At 40.0% G+C, this 24,372-nt stretch overlaps 1 protein-coding gene across 2 annotated transcripts in view; it reads left to right on the top strand.

Annotated features, from left to right (window-relative positions):
• The window catches only part of CERS6 (ceramide synthase 6), a 126,949-nt gene that overhangs the window by 38,548 nt on the left and 64,029 nt on the right, over positions 1 to 24,372 (top strand). For both annotated transcript variants that reach the window (XM_062004886.1, XM_062004888.1), the window contains exon 3: positions 4,104 to 4,234. In XM_062004886.1, the coding sequence (XP_061860870.1) occupies positions 4,104 to 4,234 (131 nt within the window). The remainder of the gene's footprint in view (positions 1 to 4,103; positions 4,235 to 24,372) is intronic.

A 24,372-nucleotide genomic window follows, 5' to 3' on the forward strand; every position in this document is an offset into this window, starting at 1 on the left:
ATACATATGTAAAGGTTGTCACTGGCATGCCAGCTGTAGCAGTTGTGCATCCCTTTGTGACATCTCTTGTAAGCTTTTAAACAAAAGGAGTTGTTGCAGAAATGTTTTGTAGGTTATGGCCACTTACTTTTTTTAATTTATTTTTGCTTATCTTTTAGAAATTTCCATGAAATCATTGTTAATTTGTTGGTGTTTTTTAAAAGAATGGATTGTGAGCCAGTAAGATTGGTCTTACTGTGTCTTCCAAATCTCCTGCTCCTAGTGGAACTGGCTAAGCAGTGGGTGCTGGTGGCTTGCTGGTGTCCCAGCTGTTTCCATTGTGATGAACATCCTTTGAAAATAGAGGGGAGAATGAAGCTAGAAAAGTGGGGGAAAGGGACCAAATAATGGTTTTAGAGCTTGCAGAGGTTTTTGGTACAAGTTTTTCCCTCACTACTTTTGTCTGTCTCTGCACTTCTCACTGTCTGACATCTCAGCTAAACCTGTCATCCTGTCCACGCTCCTCAGAATCACAGAATCCTAAGGGTTGGAAGGGACCTCGAAAGATCGTCTAGTCCAACCCCCCTGCCAGAGCAGAACCACCTAGAGTAGTAGGTCACACAGGAACACATCCAGGTGGGTTTGGAATGTCTCCAGAGGAGACTCCGCAATCCATCTGGGCAGCCTGTTCCAGTGCTCCCTCACCCTCACAGTGAAGAAATTCTTCCACATATTTCTTTGGAACCTCTTATGTTCCAGCTTGCACCCATTGCTCCTTGTCCTATCATTGGACATTATTGAGAAGAGCCTGATTCCATCCTTCTGACACCTGCCCTTTACATATTTGTAAACATTAATGATTTCACCCATCAGTCTCCTCTTCTCCAAGCTAAAGAGCCCCAACTCCCTCAGCCTTTCATCATAAGGGAGTTGCTCCACTTCTTTCATCATCTTTGTGGCCCTGCACTGAACTCTCTCCAGCAGCTCCCTGTCCTTGAACTGAAAGGCCCAGAACTGGACACAATATTCCAGATATGGTCTCACGAGGGCAGAGTAGAGTGGGAGGAGAACCTCTCTTGACTTACTAACCACAGCCCTGCTAATACACTCCAGGATGCCATTGGCCCTCTTGGCCACAAGGGCACATTCTTGGGTCATGATCATCCTACTGTCCACCATGATCCCCAGGTCCCTTTCCCCTACACTACTAAGAGTTCATTCACCAACCTGTACTGGTACATGGGGTTATTCTTTCCCAGATGCAAGACTCTACACTTGCCCTTGTTGATTTTCATTATATTTCTTCGTGCCCAACTCTCCAGCCTGTCCAGGTCTCATTGAATGGCAGCACAGCCTTCTGGTGTGTCAGCCACTCCCCCCAGTTTAGGATCATCAGCAAATTTGCTGACAGTGCCCTCTGTTCCCTCACCAAGGAACAGTACTGGCCTCCAACTAGACCCTGCCCCACTGACCAGCACTCTCTGCCTTCTTCCCATCAACTAGTTAACAATCCACCTCACTACCTGATCATCCAGCCCACACCTTCTCACTTGTGCTGTGGAAGATGGTGTGAAATGCTTTACTGAAATTGAGATAAACCACATACACTGCACTACCACCATCTATCCACCTGGTTACATTCATAAAAGGTTATCAGGTTGGTCAAACATGACTTCCCTTTGGTAAAGCCACATTGACTACTCCTAATGACCCTCTTATCCTTCATATGCCTGGAGACAGCATCCAGGATAGGTTGTGCCATCACCTTTCCAGGGATGGAGGTGAGGCTGACTGGTCTGTAGTTACCCAGCTCCTCCTTCTTGCCCTTTTTGAAGACTGGAGTGACATTTGCTTTCCTCCAGTCCTCAGGCACCTCTCCTGTTTTCTATGACTTACTGAAGATGATGGAGAGTGGTCCAGCAATGACTTCTGCCAGCTCCCTCAGCACCCGCAGGTGCATCCCATTGGGGCCCGTGGATTTATGTACATCCAGGTTGCTCAACTGATGCTTAACCCAGTCCTCATCAACTAAACAAAACTCCTCCTTTAACCTGACTTCCTCTGGAGTCTGGGGCTCCTGAGGACAGTCTCCAGCAGTATAGACAGAGGCAGAGAAGGCATTCAGTAACTCTGCCTTCTCTGTATCCTCTGTCACCAGGGCACCAGCCTCACTCAACAGTGAGCCTACATTGCCCCTAACGTTAGTTTTATCTGCAGTGTATTTGAAGAAGCCCTTCTTGTTGTCCTTGACCTCCCTTGCAAGGTACAACTCCAATGAGGCTTTAGCTTTCGTAGTTGCCTCCCTACATCCTCTGTCAACAGTCTTATTCATCCCAAGTGGCCATCCCTTCCTTCCATGATCTATAGACTCTTCTTCCACTTGAGTTTGCCCAACAGTTCCCTGTTTAACCATGTGGGTCTCCTGGCTCCCTCTCTTGATTTCCTACCAACTGGGGTGCTCTGATCCTGAGCCTGGAAAAAGTGATCTTTGAACAGAGACCAAAGATCTGAAGTATTCGGAGCTTTCTTGTAGCAATGATCAGTGACTGGGTGTCCTTCAGCATCTCTTGAAGACCTCAGTGGCCAACTGCAGTGTAGCAGAAAGACCTGTAGAAGTCTGAAGATCAAAGTCACTGTGCTGCAGGAACTTCCCAGTCCCACCTTGGCTTAGACTGCAGCTGAACAGCCACAGCAAAAGCATCAACCTAAACTTGAAAGAGTCTTAGAGTCATAGAGGGCAAAATTGGATTCACTGTCAGGAACAGTTAAATGTGTGGTGGAAATGTCTTACCTATGTGTCCTACCCTATAGTGATCCTGAGATCACTATAGCACTTGATGTGGTTTTTCTCCTGTTTTCAGGGTCGGAGTGACACTTACCTTGTTTCTAAAAGCTGCAGTATGTGTGCTCTTGCCCAGACTGGAGGATTTTTTTTTTTTTTTTTAATTTTTCCTTGCAAAATCAACTAGTGCAACACAGTGCCTGAGTGTGTGACGTGATCTAACTAATGCCTGTGAGTCATGTCAGGAGCTGGCACACAAGGCTCCCAGCACCCAGTGCACAGAGACAAGTGGGAAGAGCTCCAAAGGAAGATATCTACTACTTTACTGCAAGAGTTTTATAGGACTGTCTAGTAGTTGCTGTCAAAGAAGCTGTCTGATTTAGCTAGCTGCTTTTTATGAGTAATGTACAGCGTCTCTCTGTAGTCAAACTCTCAAGAGCTGCATCAATCATTGAGAGAATGGCATTTCTCAACCTTCCATAGAAAAGCTAGTGGCTCCTGTGGTTGACTAAAAATGCTTGATTTTGGATTTTTTTGAGAATGTTTGGTTTGGGTTTTTTTAAATAATGTCATTAGGAGAAATATCCTCCTGTACTGTAACTGTATGTGGAATACATGTAGAATAGCTGTGTGGTTGGAAACATGGCTTGTACTTCTCCATACAGTAGTCAAAGTATGGACAGACTCATTTTGTGTTACCTCTGCACTGGTTTACAGCTGCTCTAATGGGATGAGAGTTCCACATTTGCTGATTTGGAGAACAGTTGTGTGTAGCTAGTTCTACAGAAAAATAGTTTTCCTGTTGTCAAGATGATTTTCCTTTTGAAGTTATCCCTTTGTTTCATGGCCTCATTTTTTAACGTTAATGTGCTCAAACATGGGATATTTAGAGTGAAACAATGAGAGTCCTTACATGAGAGTCAAACAATCTTCGCTACTGCAACAGATGATAGGACAAGAATCCTGATGTGGGAGGATGGAACAGACAGATAGCTTGTGACAGGCAGGGGGAGTGTTTGCAAACCCCACTACTGAAGAAATGCATGACATTTTATCCTTACTTAAGATCACTTTCCAAGTTTCAAGCAAGTTTTTATCCCATTATCCCTTTCAAGTTTCTTATTAGTAATAATTTGCATGTAATATTACACTGTATGTCCTTCTAGATTAATAATAGTTGTATGATTCTGCCAGCAGAGATTTCTGTGAAAGTAATGTTATTTCTATGTATCCATGTGCCTGACAGGCAGCCTCTAAAACAATGAAAGACAATTACAGTGGTACTAAATTTAAAGTGAAGTTACTACAGCTGGGCAATAATTGTTATCCTCTGTTTTTGTAGCATCCAGATGAGAAGAGGCTGGAGGGCCTGTCCAAGCAGTTGGACTGGGATGTGCGCAGCATTCAACGTTGGTTTCGACAAAGACGCAACCAGGAAAAGCCCAGTACTCTTACGAAGTTCTGTGAGAGCATGTAAGGATAAGCATTCTCTTCTTGAGCCTTGTTGAGCCTGCATATTCATCAGTTTCCCCCTTTGTTCTTCATGGCTATTTTTGTAGATGGGCAGAAAATGATACAAATTGATAGAATATAACTTCTTGAATGAGAAAAACAATCTCTTTTCTTCTGAAGGAGTCAGATTGTACTTGTGTATTTTTAGCGGTGAAAAGAAATCAAATGCTGATTTTGCACTCTCAGGGTACTAGCCTGATCCTTGGAGAGAGATTGCCTGGTGTTAGGGTGGGAAGCTGTCTTGACAGAGTAACCTTTAGCTACGTGACTCAAGGGAGATCTGAGATGAAGGAATAAAGATAAAAGCCAGTTGGTTTGTTAAACTCTTTGTTTTTTCTCATCCCAGAGTTGTACCCTTTACTAGCTCATTTCCTTGGGTGCACGGAACTCTGAGAAGTTAAAGGTTCCTATGGTTTCTTTAGGAAATTATTTTTTACCTGCCAGGGTTTACTGCTAAGGAGTCTTTCCCAGCATCCAGCTACTCATCGCACAGGTTGTCTACATAAAGATGGTTTTTCTCATTAGACTCTGGTTTTAGTATCTGAGTTACATTTCCAAGCCAGCTGTATATAACATATTAATACCTAATCTACATTGAAAGAGCATGGAAAATTAAATCTACTTAAAATATTTACAAGTTTTTCTTAAAGGAGGACTGATAAACATTGAATTCATAACAAAACAAAAAGAACATCACTAGCTTATTTGAAAGACTAATTCATTCCAAGACTCAGCCCTCTAGCACTACTGGATATTGTTCCTCTGATGTGGAAGGTTATGCACTTGTGCTCCAAATCAGGAGACTTGGCCAATTTTGCTGAGGCCATAAACAAGTATTGACTTTGTTATACCCTGTTAGTCTAGTAGTTGTGCTATTGCTGGCTTAAAACTCTAGTTAGCTGGGAAAGAAGTGGTAGGTAGAAGTGTTCGTAGAAATAGAGGAAGCCTATGTAAGTTAGAAAGCAAATCTTAGCTATTCTTGTTTTCCAAGCTTTAGTGTTTTTTTAATTCCTAAGAATTTTTAAATGATTCTTTAAAGAGACTGCAAGTAAAGAAATCTTAAAACCACTGCTGACCAGCCAGAGATAGAGGGGAGCTTGTGCATGTGGAAAAAAAAAATCCACTAGTGAAATATACTGTCATATCATTCATGTAGATGTCTTAAATAATTTTAAAATGTTTTATACCATTTTTCTTTTGTAGGTTTGCTATATCTTCTCCTTAAAGTTTATTTCTCATAGAGACATACAGAAAGGTTCGTTATACAGTCTGGAATAAATAATGTGCTAAGGATTTTTTTCTAAACCCAAATCATAGATGAAATATTACTCAAGTAACAACTGATACTTACTTTCAACTAAGGACTGAATAGGAGTGAAATTAGAAGAGTTGCTGTTAAGTATATTGTCCCTTTAGCTCAGACAATTATAGTCCATTTTTATGTTTTAGAAGAAGAAAGAAGAATTGTCTAAAGATGATTGCCCTTTAATAAATAGAGGAACTTCAGAGTGCTTAAGTCCTTCCCTCGGTATTTACATCTCAAATCCACTCATCTTAATATTTAACAAAGCCAGGCAGAGTTGGATTGTGGATAAACCTAATCATCCTCTTGCCAGCAGCTGGTGGTGTTAGAATTCCTAATTTTTGAGATCAGTGAAGAATGACATTTTTGCTACAAAGGTTGTAGCTGTTAATGTTTACACTTGTCTGCTTAACTTGTAGAAAAGGCATTGGATCTTGGAAAAAAAATTTAAAGTGTGTTACTTTTAGAGCTGGCGTATTTGAGAGCGATATTTGGCTGCTTCTGTAGCTCCTCTTGAATACTTCACCCTCGTGTGTCAGCACGAGCATATTTAGGCTTATCTAGAGGTAGGAAAATCTTAAACCATGAAATACAGGAACAGTCAGGAAAGTTATGGGTGCTGGACTTGCTCCTTTGTGGCATATATTATGGAAAAAGCATGCAGATGAGAGCTTTGAATGCGAACTGGAAGGTACGGGCAAGCTGTAATGAACATCATTAACTTAATGCTGACAGAATTAAGTGCCAACTTAATTTAGAGAGAACCATTGGATGTTATTGCAATATATGTACTTAATAGTAATGATGCCACTTATCAAAAAAGCAGCAGAGTGATGTAAATAATAATAGCTGGATGGTTTAGGTTCTGTCTGCTTATGGTTTGCAGAAGGTGCAGTGGGAATTGCCTCTCCATCGCTATGTGTACATGCTGCTGTGAGTATGTGGTGTTACCCAACCATGTATGCCTTGTCCTGATAGTAGTTCCAGTGGTGCATTGTGTGCCACTGGAACTCACACATGCTGAGTGGAATTGTTGACAGGTAGTCACAATAGCCCTGGGAAGCCAGAGATACCCATTTTTCTCCCTCAGGATGAGTGTTCAATAGTTGTGTAGTTAAATCTATCCATCAGGGCACTAAGTGAGGTTCTTCAGTATGTTTGGAACAAAGAAATCCTTCTATATGAGGTCTAGACCCTCTTCATAGCTAGTGAGTTAATGAGATGGCTTTTTGGTTGCAGAATTCATGTGTGGCAGCTGCTTTGGGACTGCAGGCTGCATAATTCACACATTCTCATGACAGTTATTGGAAGAGGATTTCTCCAAGTCTTCAGTAACTGGGATGCCAGTGAAGAGTCTCATAGACCTGACAGAGAACAAAATGTGTCATTATGTAATAAGCAGGCACAGAGCAAGCAAGATGACAGTGATCCCCACCTACACCTTCAACTGCCGAGCTGCTGTTGTCCTTCCAGAGAAGACTTAAGTTTTGCTGGCAACTGCATTGATTGACTGTGACTTGAGAAGTGACAGAACCCACAGCAAATGTGGAGCTGCTTAAAAAGAGCTCCAACTCTTTTTACATGGACATGATTCAATTTACTGCTAAAAAAAGTGTTCCTTGGACCCAGAGTGGCTTTTCTGTGATGCAAAAGAGGAGGCAACTGTGCCAGAAGGGCCACAGGCTGTTTGTGACTGCTGTTATCCTTCTTGCCAGATGAGTAGTGTGGGGACTATATAAAGTTGGAGATTCTTTGATAGGACAAAGGCTAAGAGTGAAACTCAATTGTAAACATACTTGGCTGGGATGAATGACACCCAAAATCCAGGCTCAAACAGACCAAAACGATAACTATATTACTAGATTCCTCTTGTCCAGATTTCTCATTTTCTCTACCCTTTTGCTTATTTTGGTTTTCAAGCATCTCCAATTCCGGTCCTAAATGGAGTGGAACGTCCAAAACTCATTTTTTTTTCCAAAATGGAATTATTCCTTTGCTGCCAGCCTATGTCAGATGTCTTCAGCATTAGTAGATGGTGGTTATATGAAGAAAAAGCCAGTCATAAAATCTCCTGAATATGGACACTGTGCCATAGCATTGCAGTGAAAATAAATTACTTTTCAGGGATTTTAATCACCAGTCACCCCACAGAGTTCTGTACATCAATCAGAGAAATAATTTGATTGTTGGAACTGTGGAGATTACTAATAGTGAGGCTTCACTGTCATCACAGACCTGCCTAAGGTTTAAGATGTTAGATTGATAAGTACAAAATATGAGATAACTTCACCAGGTGATGATTGACAGAATCATAGAATGGTAGGGGTTGGAAGGGACCTCTAAAGATCATCTAGTCCAAACCTCTGCTCAAGCAGGTCCGCCTAGGTCAGGTCACTCAGGAATGCATCCAGGTGGGTTTTAAAAACCTCCAGATGAGGAGATTCTGCACCCTCTCTGGGCAGCTTGTTCCACTGCTCTGTCACCCTTACAGCAAAGTTTTTCCTTAAGGGGAACTTCTTGTGTTCCAGCTTTTTTCCACTACCCCTAGTCCCATCACTGGACACTACAGAAAAAAAATGTTACCCAAGCCTCTTGACATACACCTTTCAAACACTTTTAAGTATTAATGAGATCCCCCTCAGTCTCCTCCAGGCTGAACAGCCCCAGATCCTGCAGCCTTTTTTCATAAGAAAGGTGCTCCAGTCCTCCAGTTGTCTTGGTGGCTCTGCACTGGACTTTCTAGAAGCTCTCTGTCTCTCCTGAGCTGGGGAGCCCAGAACTAGACACAGGACTCCAGATGAGGCCTCATCAGGGCAGAGTACAGGGGGAGAAGAACCTCCCTTGACCTGCTGGCCACACTCTTCTTGATAGGATGCCATTGGCCTTCTTGGCCACGAGGGCATATTGCTGGCTCATGTTTAATTTGTTATCAACCAGAACTCTCAGGTCTCTCTCTGCAGAGCTGCTCTCCAGCAGGTCAATCCAATCCCTGTACTGGTGCATGGGTTGTTCCTCCTGAGGTGTAGGACTCTGCACTTGTCCTTGTTGAACCTCATGAGATTCCTCTCTGCCCAACTCTCAAGCCATCCAAAGTCTCACTGAATGACAGCACAGCTTTCTGGTGAACCAGCCAGTCTTCCCAGTTTGGTGTCATCAGTGAATTTACTGAGGGTACACTCTGTCCTCTCCAGGTCATTGATTAAGATGTTGAATAAGACTGGCCTCAGAACAGAGTCCCTGTGGAACTCCACTGGCCACAGGCCTCCAAATTGACTTGACTTCATTGATCACCACCCTCTGGGCTCTGTCATTCATAGAATCATAGAATCATAGAATGGTAGGGGTTGGAAGGGATCTTTAGAGATCATTTGGTCCAACTCCTGCAGAAATAGGTCAGTCTAGATACAGATCGCATAGGAATGTGTCCAGGTGGGTCTTGAAGACCTCCAAGGAAGGAGCCTCCACACCCTCCCTGGGCAGCCTGTGCCAGCGCTCCCTCACGCTCACAGTAAATTAGTATTTTCTTATGTTTAAATGGAACTTTTTGTGTTCCGGCTTCATCCCATCACCCCTTGTCCTGTTGCTAGATGCCATAGAAAAAATGGATGTCCCAACCTCCTGACACCCACCATTTAGACATTTGTAAATATTAATAAGATCCTCCCTATATTAATAAGACCCCCCCTCAGGAAGTTGTCATCAACATTCTGTAGAAACCTCCTGGACTGTGCACATTTGGCTGAGTGGCTTTGGCTGCAAATATCAGAGTGGTTGAATTCTCCCATGGGGACCAGGGATTGTGACTGTGAGGCAGCTCTCAGCTGTTTGCAGAAGGCCTCATCCACATCTTCTTCCTGATCAGGTGGCCTTCAGTAAACTCCCACGGCAGTATCACCTACACTACCCTGCACTAATCATCGCATTTCCTGCTCTGACCTGTTGTATGAGATGGCACAAACTTTGCCATTTCACACCTCACTCCCCGAGCCCTTCAGTGTAAAGCCCTCTTAATCAAGTTGGCCATCCTATTCCCAAAGATAAGTGCCCTTGTGAGATAGTTGGGTTCCATCCTGCCCTATCAAATTACAGTCATTGAAGAAGGTCCCGTTGTCATAAAAACCAAAACCTTCTCTTCAGTATCAACCTCTAAGCCAGGAGTTAATGTGCATGATTTTTCTATTATTGAGTGCACCCTTTTCTTTGGTAAGCAGAATGGATGAAAAGATAACTTTACTCCCCCTACCCTTCACTTGTTTCCCCAAGGTTTTATAATCCTTCTTGATCATAGTAATGTTATGATGCACTACGTTGTTCATACCCACATGGAAGAGGAGCAGGGGATAGTAGCCTATGTCCCTGACAAGTTGTGGCACGCTCTCAAGCCGTGTCTCAGATCTTGGTTCCTGGCAGGCAGGACACCTCTTGTGACTCCTTGATTCATGATCCAGTATTAGTTAGAAAGACTGAAACAAATGTGCTGATAAGTATTTTAGTAGACAGTCAATGGGTTGTTTTTCAAGGATTTGGTGATTCTGACATGAAACTTGGAGTTAGTAGCAGTGCTTGTATTTACTAGGAAAAGCATCCACCTAGTATAACCTCAGATTACAATGCTCAGGCATGTACCTTACTATATTAGCTGCAGAGCAGAGTCTACTCATAGCTTTTCTTTTTCATGTGGCAATTTAGGCAGTTTTGCTCCTTTCTTCAGCTTGAATATCCAGAGTGCATAAAGGGGAAGAAAAAGTAGTGAACTGAATGTACAGAGTGGACTTTCCTACTGTCATGCATTTCTGTTACTTGTTGTTTCTTTCTTTCTGTCACCATGGCACAGCCTAACATCAAGGAAAGTCAAGCTTTTTCCTGAACAACAGGGGAGTAAGGACCTTGTGGTCTGCAGTTTGAGTGTTCAGCACATGAGAAAACACAGAAAATGGATTACTTTAAATCTTTTTCTGGAATGGAAATTTCAGGCATGGAATAAGCCAATGGGGAGAGGGCTTCAAAGTATGCTGGGAATTATTGTGAGGATGTAACTCCTGGGATTCCATGAATGATGGTTTTGCTGATTCCCATACAGAACATAGTATCCAAGAATGTTAATGTCCAATGTGTCAGAAAGCCAATGCAGTTACTCTGAAACCAATTCCAGTATTTTTCCTCTTTTTTATTGTATTGCAGTGCTGCTCACACTACCAGTGAGTAGGCATGTCTGCATTTCTCAGAGACATATAGGACAGTATAGGAAGAGCAAATATCTTGTCCTCCTCCTTTGTTGTCCAAAGCAAAGGGAAAGAACCTGTGATACCCTAAGGTACTAGCCTGAGATATTGGAATGTCATCAGGCTCATGACTTGTCTGTCCTATAGCGATGTACCTTTGAGCATTTATTAAAGAAATTTACGTAGTTTCCAAAGAGTGACTGGCAGGAACATGTGGCCAAGAGAGTTTTTTGAGTTTATGCAGTGGTCTGCATGGGAAAACATGGAAATGAGCAGACCAAAGAGACAAAGATTGTTTCTTTTTCCTCTCATTCTTCTCTAGAAGAAGCTTGGATATTAAAGTATCTGTAAGTGGGATATTTTTTAGTTTTTATGTAGGGGAGAGAAGAATCTATGTCTTCTTTCCTAGCCAGAACATAGTCTTTTTCCTAAGGAAATGAAACTGTTTATGCACGTTGCTTTGGGGGAGATTTTATCTATCCATAGCTGTATATATATGTGTGTGCTTAGAGACAGATATATATACAGAATACGATTTTTTTTGCTTGTCATCCACATTTGTGTGAAAATTTTATGGGCGGTTTGTAACTTCTTGACCATACTGCTTTTCTTGACTAACCAGAGTGATTCTGTCCTACAAAATTGTACTGTAAAAATAACTATGCAAGGAAAAGCAATTAAGGCAGCTGCTTGGTTGACGAAATTCTGAACTATGCTGATACAAATCTTAACAAAGTGCTTAAAGAATTTATCAGACTGTGCTTTGAGTGTAGCAGTAGAGCAGTAGAAAATAAAAAGGCTTCAAAAAGCTTTTAGCTTCGAATTTTTAATAGCCTCAGACCCTTTTAAGTTAGCTTCTAAAACACTGCTAAATACAATGATCTTGATGCAAGCAAAAACATGTGTTAAATGGTGTCATGAGTCCATTGAATCCTGATTTGTGATTACAAGTTTTCAGCTGCCTCAGTGATATATGCAGTGGAGAACTAACTAGTGTTTCACAGTCAGAGAAGACAACAAGCGAATGAGTCTGTAAAGCCAAGTTACATACTCTGGGGCAAGTGTGATAGTTACTATTCAATCTACCTTGTTTTCCATGTGGCAGGAATGGCTATTCCTCCTCATTCTCTCACAGGTACAAGGCATAACCTCTCCCCTCTCGCACTGGTCTGTTCGGGAAATCTAAAGCACTGGTAACTCAACCAACTGCTTGGTGAAAGGGGAGCTGGACGTGGAACTTGTATGCTGATAAAAAGTTAGAGATTTTCCTTGTTATTACAATTCTGCTTTTTTTCTTTTTTTTTTTTTTTCTTTAAGTGGGCAGATAATTAGTTGTACTGCTTCTTCTTACAGCATCCTTCAGTAGACTGTGTCCTCTATGGGCTCTGTGCTGCATCCTGGTGTTCTTGGGGTAGGTGCTTCTGTTGGCAGATGATCACAGAACAGCAGTCTTGACTGAAAGGGAAAGCATCAAGAAAAATCCAAAATTTCTGGAAGTCACCATGAAATAGTAGCAAACTCTGCAATGAGATCATAGTACTAGAAGCCTCTAAATAATTACTGTGATTTCTATATGCTTTATACTGAAACAATTAATAGGACTGATAAATGTTTATACAGATGGAAAAAAGTCATTTGCTTTTTTTTTTTTGATGATCCTTATCTTCTTTACTTATTTTCAGTATTTCAGTTAGTTTTCTATGACCTCAATTGAAATATTCATTGGTGCTTCACACAAACTGTTAGGATACTGGAGCAGCTACTTTATATTTCCATTAGTGGTGTCTGAAGAATATAGTATTGTGTGATATCATTGAGAAGTAGGAAGTGTATATAAGTGTGCACTCCTCTGATAGAGATTTTTTATTAATTTTTTTTCCTCCCTGCTATGATCTTAAAATAAAGAGTGTTGGGTAGGAAGAATAAGAAGAGGAGTATTCATTCAAGCACAGTAGCTGGGTTTATAGCCCAGAGACTGCTTTGGTTCAGGTCATGCAACGAGACGGTTTCCCCAAAGCTGCTAACTCAAAACACTACAGTTTTAAAATAGGCCTGTAAAGGGAGAGCCAGGGAAACTGTCATCTGCTATGATTGTCACAGTTCATCTGTGCACTAGTGTCAAGCTGAGAAGTTGACCAAGCTAACTCCTTTTAGCCTACGGGAGCATCAAGTCAAGGCTTGACGATGTGAACAGAAATTTTGCTTTAATTCCACTCAGCAAGGCGTAGCACTTGGTAAAATAACTTTTGAAGGAACCTACTCTACTTTGAAGAAGATTTTCAGTGTCACTGTTTGCTGCTGCTGTCTGTACACTCCAGCTATGATAAGCTTGTTATAACAAAAGGAAAGAGGAGTAACTGCTACCTCATTTGTCTTTGTAAAACCATGTACCCTTTTCAAATTAATTATCTGAGAAATTACTCTCACTTAGCATAAATCTTCATGGCTGTCTGGATTTTTTGTTTGTGCAGCCAACAGTTTTATTATTATGTGTTGTTATAGCCCACAAACACAGAGCCCCATCCACAGTTTTGATTCCTTTTCAATTTGAAGTCTGTATGGGTTTGTACTACTAGCATTTGGAAAAAATAGTAAAGGTTTAGTTGACCAGCCTTCATTAACAGTGAAGTCTACATTAGTGGTGTTTTCTGAAGATCTTTACTGATTACTTTTAAATATTTTTTTCTTTACTGAATGTCATGTAGCTAAGTAATATGTGTCTTTCCATTAAAATATATGAGAACTTCAGGTTAATGAATCCTGATAACAGTGTATTATAATCCCACTGGTGAAATTAAATTGGTGGCTCATAAATAGCCATATTTAAAGCAAGAAAATGCATTGTAAAGCAAGAAATCTGTTCTTGTTTGGTTTGTTTTTTAACCACTAGAAGGAAGTCATACACCTGTGTGATTTCTAACATAGAAATGCTATAGAAAGAACAACTAATAACAAAATGGATTCTTGGTATTGTCAAACTTTTGAGATTCAGTTATTTTTTTCATTATGTTAAGTGTCTCTCTAGAAACTGCAGCTTGAAGATCTCAGCTCTTATTTACTGGAAACAAAATAATGTCTAAACAGTTACCTTTGCCTTCACAGTAGAGCCAAAGCTGGAACATAAGAGTGTGCCTCCACTGTCACGCTCCATTTTGCCCAAGGCAGTTTTATCTCCCATGAGCCGCACTTCATGAATACTGATTTGCTACTACTACCTCTTGCCAAAAGAGAATGTAGGTACTATTGAAAGGATAATTCATTGAAAAGATAAGTCCTCCCAGGATTTCCTCCAGACAGATGATATGGATATAAAATTTGCCAAATCTATCTTTTTGAGCTGGGATAGTATTGTCACCCAAGCAGGGCTAGTGCCTGTACACTAGCAGAACATGCTTGGTGTAAAAGTATAAAATCAGCATTCTGGAAAAGTGTAATACATCAGTCTTAGTATTTCAGAAACATGGATCCTACTTGCAGGGATAGAAGAAATGAAGGGCGGGAGGGGGTGATGACACACACCACCACCACCCCCTGCCCCAACCCACAAATCCTCATGGTGTTTCAGAGCTATATTTCAAACGAGTGTAAAGTAGATCCTGGGCACGTGCTAGCCAAGGTTCCAGCTCTGAGTACTGTGGATATGAGTCCATCTGGGATATTTGTTCTCCTGCAACCTTGAACTCTATGAAATGTTTGAATAAGGGATCATACATCAGGTATTTTATGATTTAATGATGGTAGTGTAAGGCAAGGGGGAACAACAAAGGCTAACTCTTACACTACTCAGGGAAAGTTGTCTTTGAAGGGAACAGAGCTGGATTACCTGTCACTATTTCCCATTGGGCTGCAAGACTGATGTGAGCAGAAGAAACTGTTCCACTGTCATTTTTAATCAAAATTTTATAAAATGTAATGGGAATGTATGGTACCTTGCAGATGCTAATAGCAGCATAGTGACAGTAGGTTCTACAAGGATTGTGCAGATCGGAGAGACAATGGAAGAAGAGAGGGTCACCTTAGTACAAGATAAGAGCGTATGGAAATGATGATTTTTATAAAGAAAATAAACGGAGAACAACAACTGCCTGTCTCATTGTGCAAGAACCAAGAGATATTAAATGAAAAAGAAAAGGAACATTCAAAATAGTGAAATGGGTTTTCACACTGAGTAGTTAAACAAGATTTCATGTTTCTTTCATGGAATTCATTGCTCTTCTAAGGCAATAATTCAGCAGTACTTTGCGATTAAAAATATTGTTTTATTTATTTGGGCAACCAGAGTATTTGATAGTGTGCTGGTAAATAGATTGTATCTATAGTTTGCTTAGATAATTGTTGTGAAGACTAACATTAAGACTTTAATTAAAAAAAATCACTTGTGCTGAAACTGGAGTGCAGAGGTAAGGAAGAGCCCTGTGGGCAAATAGCACTGTGACATGAAGGGAGTAGCAGGGAGTAGGAGCTCAGGTGTTTGCAGAGGGAAGCAGCTCAGTGAGGAAGGACACAAGTTTTCACTGAGATTCAGAGGGAGTTGGAGTTTGTGAACTTGTTCCAGAATGGAAAAGATGTGACCTTCACTGAGTGCAAGAAGAGTTTGTTATAGCTGCAGGTATCAGGCAAATTAAGATGAGTTATGGATGCCAAAAGGACACTAATTGAAAGTCATCTAACAAGTGGCAACTAAAGTATAGAGAGCAGCAAAAATGGTCTGGCAATTGTTATCTATAGTGCACATGTAAAATACTATGATTTTATCACAGTACTGTAAGAGTTACATTGAGACTCTGGGATTGATATATTCAAGGACATATTATTCTCATAGGAGTATTGTGCCTACTAATGTCACAGAAAAGGAAGAGATGCTCTTGAATGCAAAGCCTCAATAGAAAGTGGAAGAGAATGAGGCATTTATACTGAGACTCATGTCAGGGACACTAGTGCTATGCAAAAAGGCTTGAAGTCATGCTTGAATATAGAAAGCTAAGACAAAAATCCTGCTCTATTTTACACCAGGATGAGATGTTGCTCCTTGAGAGCAGCACTCAATATCTCTGTATGTTACTGGTTCTTTGGTCCTTTTTCAACCAGGGTAGATTAAGTTGAATTTATGTTTCTCTCTAAGCTATATGTGAAGTCAGTGCTGAAGAGTATTGATGAAGATTTTTATTTAGTATAAGTACACTTTTTTACACATAATTGTTCACTGATGGCATCACTGGTCCAAGACAAGGGGGGTAAGACACTACTGGTTGCCTTGAATTGCATAAAATACAGTACTTTATAGCCTGAGTCTCTGGACACATAAATAATGTCTGTCAAGCTCTCCTAACTTTTAAGTTGTGAGAACACAATGTAGCCATTGACAGCAATTTTAATTCTGCCCCAACACTTGTTTTCTGATGAATCAGGGCTAAACCTCTTGCATATATCTTCTCTCCAATGCTCAGCACTCACATTTGTAAAGGCAGAGTATGGGCAATCCCACCCAGCAGCTAGAGCGTGGTTTGCTGTGGGTTTATGCCGATCAGCTTTGCTCTCAGAGCATCTGTATTAGGTTCTGGACTATTCACTATGTTTTGGTGTCCAGGCTGGATAAGTAGCTTAATTGTACATCCTTTTATGCTTTTTATTATGTGCTTTTGTGCTGTGGTGTACTTGCACAGGCTGGTTAGGCTGTAGTTCAGCAGCACAGGTAATCATTGCAGTTCTGGTAAGCAGTAAAGGGTACCTCCCTGACCTCTGTGCCAGACTACTGCTTGTACAGCTGTTTCATAGGGCAGCACACTCTACTTTATTGGGGTTAAAGGCAGAAAAACATAGAGTGCTTGCCAGTCAGGTTTTCCTGTTGTGGGTCACAAGGTGGTCACATAAGCATGCTGGAGTAGTTTTGCTTTTGGTGGTGGGCAATATGTATGCATCCAAGTAACAGAAGGGAAAACAGAGTAGCTTGGGCAGTACTTGTATGCAACATAAAAGCTTATGTTTTGGTGTGGCCAGGGGGAAATTGCTGCAGCCACCTAGGCCCTTCTGACATGGCAGTGTGGGAGGATGTGATATGGTGGAACACGGCATGGTGTACATCTCTTCCTGCTGCCAGATCGATACGAGTGCTTAGATTAACACGGAGAAAATGAATGCTTTTCTGCTGAATAGCTGCTCCTGTAGTTGTGTCTATACCCTTTATCTAACACTTCCTATCATTATTTCTCAATCTTGAATAGTAAAATACTGGATCTGTCTCTGCTCTTGTTGCCCTGCAATCCCACTGCGTTAGAAAGATGAACTGTCTGGTGAAAGGAAAGGTGGGCGCAGACTTCTTGGAAATCCCTAGTATGCCACTCAAGAGGCCCCAGTTAGTTTGGGACTGGTATGAAATGTCTCTAGAATTGGGCAAGGTTGGCAGTTTCCCTCAGAAGTTCCTACCATATCTGCCATGTTCACTTGTGAATCTGGTCCATGATGTCTGTTTTTATTAAGCTGGGTCTCGGGACATCTCTGTGCCCAAACACAGGATTAAGGGGAAATGAAAACATTGGTTAAGTGTTACCAATTGCCAGCCCTCTTCCCATACTGTTCTACTGGAGCAGACAGGCAAAGATGTCCATGCCGTGTCCTCAAACTATGTACACTGTCTTTTCAGACTGTGCTGTAAGTGCTTTTCATTTTGGATCTCACAAAATTTCCCTCTTGCCTCCAAGTAGATTATTTAAACATTGAATTCCCTGCCCTTATTGCCTTCTGTGATACTATTTTTAACACAATAAATTTAAATTAACGCATGTGCTGGTTTGGCAAAAACACCAACATTTAACAATATCTTTGCACATGAAGCAAGATTATAATAAATTAACTAGGTTTCCATTCTCTTGTGGTTTGAGTGTGTTCATCATTATTTTATGTTATGGAAATTAAATAATTCTTCCCTAAGTTATAGTTAATGTGAATACTAGTTAAAAATTAGTCACAATATAATAATTAAAGAAAAGGAGAACTGCAAAGACTGAAGTAGCTGCTGCTTTCTCATATTCCATGTACCTTGAATTGTCTAGCTCTTGATATGGAAGAGACCAACTACCTTCTTTGGTCAGCCTCTGCTTTAAATGAACTTGTCAAACACTGCAGACAAGTGACTTGAAAGTAAAGGAACATGGACACAGAGCTGGGATTTTTCACAAGAGTCATAGGGAACATACAGCCAAGAAACCAAGGGTTCGGTCTGGGATGCTGCAGATTTCAAGACTACTTTTGACGCTTAGCTGGTGGGATTTACAGAGCTTAAAAACTTGGAGGGGATCTTTTGTGAACTGAGCCCAAAGTTTTCTCCAAGTTTATATTTCTTGTTTTACTTGAAGCATTGGGATACTGCTTCTTCACCATTTGTTAGTGTATTTGTTTGTGATACTGATCTCTACTAAGTGGTAGATTTCAGGCACTGATATCTCTTGTTAAAGATATTTTGTTGCTGCAAAAATTTTAAAGCTTAGTTTATTTCTCTTAAATTAAAGTTTCCAGTAATAAAACCATTCTTGCCCAAGTAGAATAGCAAATACTGTAAAATGATTGTTTTCTACTAGTAGTGAAAGTTGTGTTTACTTCTCAAATCTGTAATGGTACCTATCTGTCATTGGATTTTAAAGCTGAGTGGAAGAGGGGAGAGACAGCCAAACCATTTCTCTTCCTCCTGTTCACAACATGTTTTGCTCTTTTTATTGCTTTTATCCTGTAGGTTTGGTATTTACTTCCTTTATATACCTTAGTAGTTAATCATGCAATTTTTGCCCCCTGCTTTTTACATCCTATTGCTTTGTCTTTTCCTAGAAAGGTCTCTTTTCTTTTTCTAAGGTGTTAAGTTTGTTACTAATCCAAACTGTGCTTTTGTTAGATCTTTTGGGTATTTGCAATATGAAAGTGACATCAGAGATGTCCATTGCAGTAACTTTACAAAGCACATTACAAGCATGTGTTTATTCTTGAAGAGTTACTATCAGATTCAGAATAAATTCTTCATTCTTATGTGGATGCAAATTTTTGGATCTTTAGTAAATACAGATACCCCGTAAGCTTTACTCTTATTTTCATTTTTAAAAAGAAAGACAAAGGTGAACAAAATGCTAATTTGGAAGCATACCCTTCTTACTCCTATTTCTACTGTCTTCAGAGTTGTTAACTCTTCTGCAGGTGTAGTACTAACAAATGGTGTTTGCCAAATTTACACTGAATCCATACAGATTTGCCTTTTGTCGCAGTTTGTTCTCTTACACAGGAGACTGCAAACTACACTCAACAGTCCAGAAGTATTTGGTATCTTCCCCTATTTTAGTCTCTGCCAAAAGAAAGAACCTTGGTTGCCTTTTTCTCTACATGTTACTAGTCACAATCAACATGTATCAATAGATCTTAATGAAGGGCACTGGCAGTAAGGTTTTATTTTATACATGGCAATGAATGAATTGGCATGCAAGCCTGCCTCCTTCTCCCTCATATTTATGTTGTTACATGGTTTTATGTTACATTTTATTACCTTTCATTTTATAAATACATGGACTGTATGCATTCTTTCATGGACACAAAGTTACAAAGCAGAATTAGCTTCCACATTGTTTAATACTTTTCTATTACAGGCATTTAGCTACATTGTTTTCTGCATATATTGTCCAATAATGTGCAATGCACTTTCGTGCTTTTTAGAGAAAGCTGAACTGAGTATTTTCTTCAGATGTAAATATTTTGTAAGATACTGTTGCAGCTTATCATGTACTGTTCTCATTTTATTTTTCAATTTGTTTTTCTTCTCTATTTGCTTTGCTGTGAGCTGAAAGTGATAAACCAACCTGTGTCAAGACGATGCCTGCCTAATGCTATGCTTGTACGACTGTCTGCAAAAATGTTTTTGTGGAAAGGTTTTCTTTGTACTTACATGGAAACAAATGTTTGATTGGTAGAACATTTTTTGTGGTATTTGGGTTAAGTATCATGTGTATGTCCACAGCAGCAAAGTAGACATCAATGAAATATTGTTAGGCTCAAAAGAGACAAGTGGTGGCCTGTGGCTGAGCAGTGTTGGTAGTGGCCTCAGCAACATACACACAGTGCTGGTGGAGGTGAGAAACTTGCTAGTTCCCCTGATATTTTTAGGATGATGCTATGGTAGTTGTTAGCATATCCATAAGCTTATGTTAACCCAAGGTTCAATGTAGCCTCTATCTTCTGCTGCTTCAGTGTCTCACTGGGGTGGATATGCACAGACCTGCTGTGGCAGAACAGAGCCCAGGCTGCAATGAGGACCTTTCTGATAATTTCATCTGTACACTACATATTTTGCACTTCATGTATGTCTATGTAATTCCACTCCTTCTGTTTTACTTATTAGTGTGATGGGCCCTTCTGTTTGGATTGACTAGTGGCCAGCATTTGTCCCTTCAGGGATGCTTTGTTTCTCACATCCTGAAGTTCAAGAAGCTGACAGATGAAAAAAACCACAAGTATCTGAGAGTTAACTTTTGTCATTAATTTCTCCAGAGGAGTAAAGTAATGCATCAGCTCATATAGTCCCAGTTACATGAAAGTAAAATCTTTTAGGATCAGTCCCTGAAACAGGCTGAAATTGTGACTATCAGACAGGAAACATTCAGTACAAGGTTCTGGAGAAACTACTTTGAAATATTTAATGCTATCCCTTATGGTTAGTTATTGAAATACTTGCAACCTAATGAGTATAGTTTAGTTTGATGGTGCTTCTAGGTAAATATGGGTTTCTGACTTCTTTAGTTTTATTCTTGCTGCTCGGATGACAGCACTTTTGCATTAAAAATATTGTAAAGATTTCCTTGTCCTGTTTCTTTGAAAATTGTTTGGAATACTGAAGGATAATATATTAAATCTTAAAAAAAAAAAGAATGCCAAAAAGCAGTCTTCATTATAGCAAGCATCTTGTAGCAGTTTCTCTAAGGTTTCAGTGAAACTAAAAAATGATAAGGAGATAAAGAGAGGAGTGAATATACTTCATGATACAAAGAGGAAAATAAAATTAAAGACAAGGAGAGGTTTCAATGTGCTGCTACAAACTTTGATGATCCTCATGTCTCAGCTGTGACAGCACTGCAATTCCTACTTGAAGTATGATGAGGCTTATAATCTGAAATGGAACTATAGATGTGAAGAAACAGTAAATCTTCCCCAGAAGACTGATCTATAGCTGTGTAATATCAAGGATGTGTGGTTGCTATGCATAAAATCTGTGTCCTGCACAGACTGAAGTGTGCTGCACAGCTGGGCAGTTTCTTGAGGAAAATGGACAAACAACCTGAAGACCTAGCCTAATTCTGGGAAGAACAGTACCCACAAGGGACAAGCATCTGCTTTACAAGGCCAAAAATCAATCAGAAACAGATGACTTAATGCTACAGGAAGCTAACATTCAGCATGAGAAAAAGTGGAAACCACTAATACAAGTTGGTTTAAGAGGATAATGTGTCACACAGTTGTCTTATGTGTATATGTTGGCCCTCATGGCTAAGTGAACATTACTAGGTGAAAAGCAAAAGCAGTCTGCAAGATTTTAAGTTTTTGTGTCTCTAGAACTGGAAAAGAATGAGACAGTGAGCATCTGATGTCCAGAGGGAAGCTGAAAGACCATGTTTGGAAATGAGTAACTTGTGAGATGAATAGCAAGAATGGAGAGTAGAGTTACAGGTTGGAAAGACTTTGGTCCATCTCTCCAGGACTTGTCAACTATATGCATTGAACATCACTGATGAGAAGCCAGTTCTGTTGATCAGACTGCAGGGCAGGGTATGTGGCAGTGACATCTATTTTTATTGTGTACTCTTTCCATGAGCTTTCCAGATAGTAGTACTTCTTTGTGGAGCAGGGTTTGGCAATGCTAATAGACTTCTAAGGTCTTACCAGGGCTTACTTTCATGTCGTCCTTTAAGCAGTCAGAAGAGAACAGTTGTATAACCATTAAACAGAAGCTGTGTAACCTAAAAGGAATTACTGAAACCCCTATTCTATGCATCTTTTCTGGTCTAATTATATAAACATGCTTTATTATTTATAAAACTGCATCACTTAAAAAAAATACTGTTTCCTTTTTTCTGCACTAGTAAATTTTGCTCTTAAGATTTGTAGAGATGCATTTTGAGCATACCGATGTAGGACAGGACTGTGGTCTCGAGTGGCACTGTAACATTAAATATGAAATAAATGATTCAAACTGCAACTAAGAGGAAAATCAGATGGCAGTCAAATCTTAAGCCAGAAAATTGAAGAGGAAAGCAATAAAGATTTCTCAATTTATCATACCTGCTATTTTACACATCTTTGTGATCCATGGATAACTATCTCCCTCCCCAAATAACTTCTGCTTAACCTTAATGAAGGAACTATTTACCATTTGCATGGTTGCTCCAATCTGACTCAACATCAAGACCAGGAGAAAAAAAGGCAAGAATATTTATTTATTTATTTGTATGTATTTATTTAGCTAGTTATTTTTAAAATTAACAGTCTTTATATCCACTTGCGCTTGCCAGGCTTTGCAGAAATTCAGCAAATAATCATTACAGAAATCCTGAGGGGCAGCAAACTGGAGCAGTGGGGCTACTGCCATCAAGCATATTGTCACACTTGCAACTTTGTCCAAGACTAGTTGTCAGGAATGAAGATAAGTAAAGGTTTAGTGGAGGGTACAGAGTGTTTGAAGCAGAGTTGCCCTTCTGTCTGGTTTCTGAACCAGCTGAAGGTATGTTCTATGTGTTAATTCTGTTTCTAATCTGTTCTTTGTTTGGGTTTTCAGTGTATAGGTCTAAGTGTGTATGATCTAAGCACCTACAAATATAAGTTCTTCAGTGTGCATGAACTAAGCACATATAGGTGTAGGATTTATTAAAGCTCTTAATTTCTTTTAAAAGAGCTTTATTAGGTGAAGGTGATTCCTTTAGGAGATCTCTGAAAATTTGCAAGTGAAGATACGTCCAGGATGAATGCTGAGAGGATGCCACCTGGGTTATCAAATTACCTTCACTCTGGCCTAATTTAAGTTCTGCAAGGAAAAGAGTTGGAACTCTGATTTTTCTAAATTCCTTAAAAAGCTCATGTCTCAATAGAAGCTGGCAATTGGTTGCTCTTCCATATAGTGACGCAGGCTATGAAGCATCAGTAGTCATCCACCACAATTCTCCAACAATCCTGTAGAATACCACTGCTCACTGCTTATGTGTGTTAGGGAGGCAAAACATCCAAAAAGGTTGCTCGGGGTGAGATGCGGTAACACTAGAATTGTCACACAGCTGATATAAAGCACAGCTTTGTGCAACCTAACTATTGTAAGATCAATATTTGTGATACAATACAAAGGTATCAAGCTTAACCCTGGGACATCATTAAATGTTCGAGATGCTGGTAGTCCTCCTAAGTTTTAGATGGATTAAGCATTATTTTTCTGTGCTCTGTCTTGTATTTTTACATGGTTTATCGCCTAAAAAAAAAACCCAAAACCAATTTTGTGGTGTTTTTTTGCTGTTAAAAGGGAGAAAGATTGCTGAGTTTCATGAGTTTTGTTGGTGGGGGTTTGGGTTTTTTTTTTTAGCCTAAAATGAGAGCTAGAATAGGTCAGTAGATGATGTTAGAAATATCAAGAAATCAATCCAAAGTTCAGACTCCGTTGGTTTTGGGACTATCCTCTAAATATCTCTCTTTAGATATGACTATTTAGAAGGAATGCATACTTCTAACTGTAAGGAACAAAATTAATTGAATTAAGTCCCCTTTAGTAAATTGGAAAGTTGAAGGCTCTCACACTGTATTTCAGAGAACAGAAAAATGCAAAGTGAGGATAAAACATGGACTGTTTTAAGTCACACTGGGCATATGGGAAACTTAGTAATGCTTCCTGTTTAAAAGAAAGAAAACTTCAATATCGTTTAAATTCAGCATCACAAATGCTTCTTTGAGCACTCTTACGGCAAATACACTCTTCACAGCCACAGAGAATCATTGCAGCAAAAATAGATGTCAGTCTTAGCTAATTATTACAATATCCCTAGTTCAGTCAGATGGTGAGGATTGAAATGAAGTGCAAGCTGTGTAGTGGCAGTTCAGACCTTCTCATCTTCTGCAGGACCAAGACCTGTACCTGCAGAGTTTGCATTAGGCTTGGTTTGGCTTTCAGCCCAAACCCTGAGTCCAGAAGTCTGTCAGCTACTACCAGGAGCTGAGCAGTTGGTGACTGAGAACAGCAAATCCAAAATTTTACTGGAAAATCTTAAGGTAAACTTAAGCCTGTATTTTCTCCAAAAATAATTTTCAGAGCCAGAGAGTTAATTTCTTCAACTGCAGGGAATGTGTGAGCCCACAAATACTTGCTAAGTGTGAGAAGGTTTTTAACTTTCACTGGTGTTGTTACATTGTTGTTTGTAGCCCTGAGTGTAGCAAGTCAGTGTCAAAAGCATCTCTGTAAATAGCAGCTACAGTTCTGGAAGCTAAATGGTTGTTATGTTTTTAAGACTGGGTGTTTATAATGTTTCATGTTTGCCTGTCGAAAGTCAGTTGGATCACTTTAGATCCTTGCATGC

Source organism: Colius striatus, chromosome 11 (assembly GCF_028858725.1).
Source record: "Colius striatus isolate bColStr4 chromosome 11, bColStr4.1.hap1, whole genome shotgun sequence".
Lineage (NCBI taxonomy): Eukaryota > Metazoa > Chordata > Aves > Coliiformes > Coliidae > Colius > Colius striatus.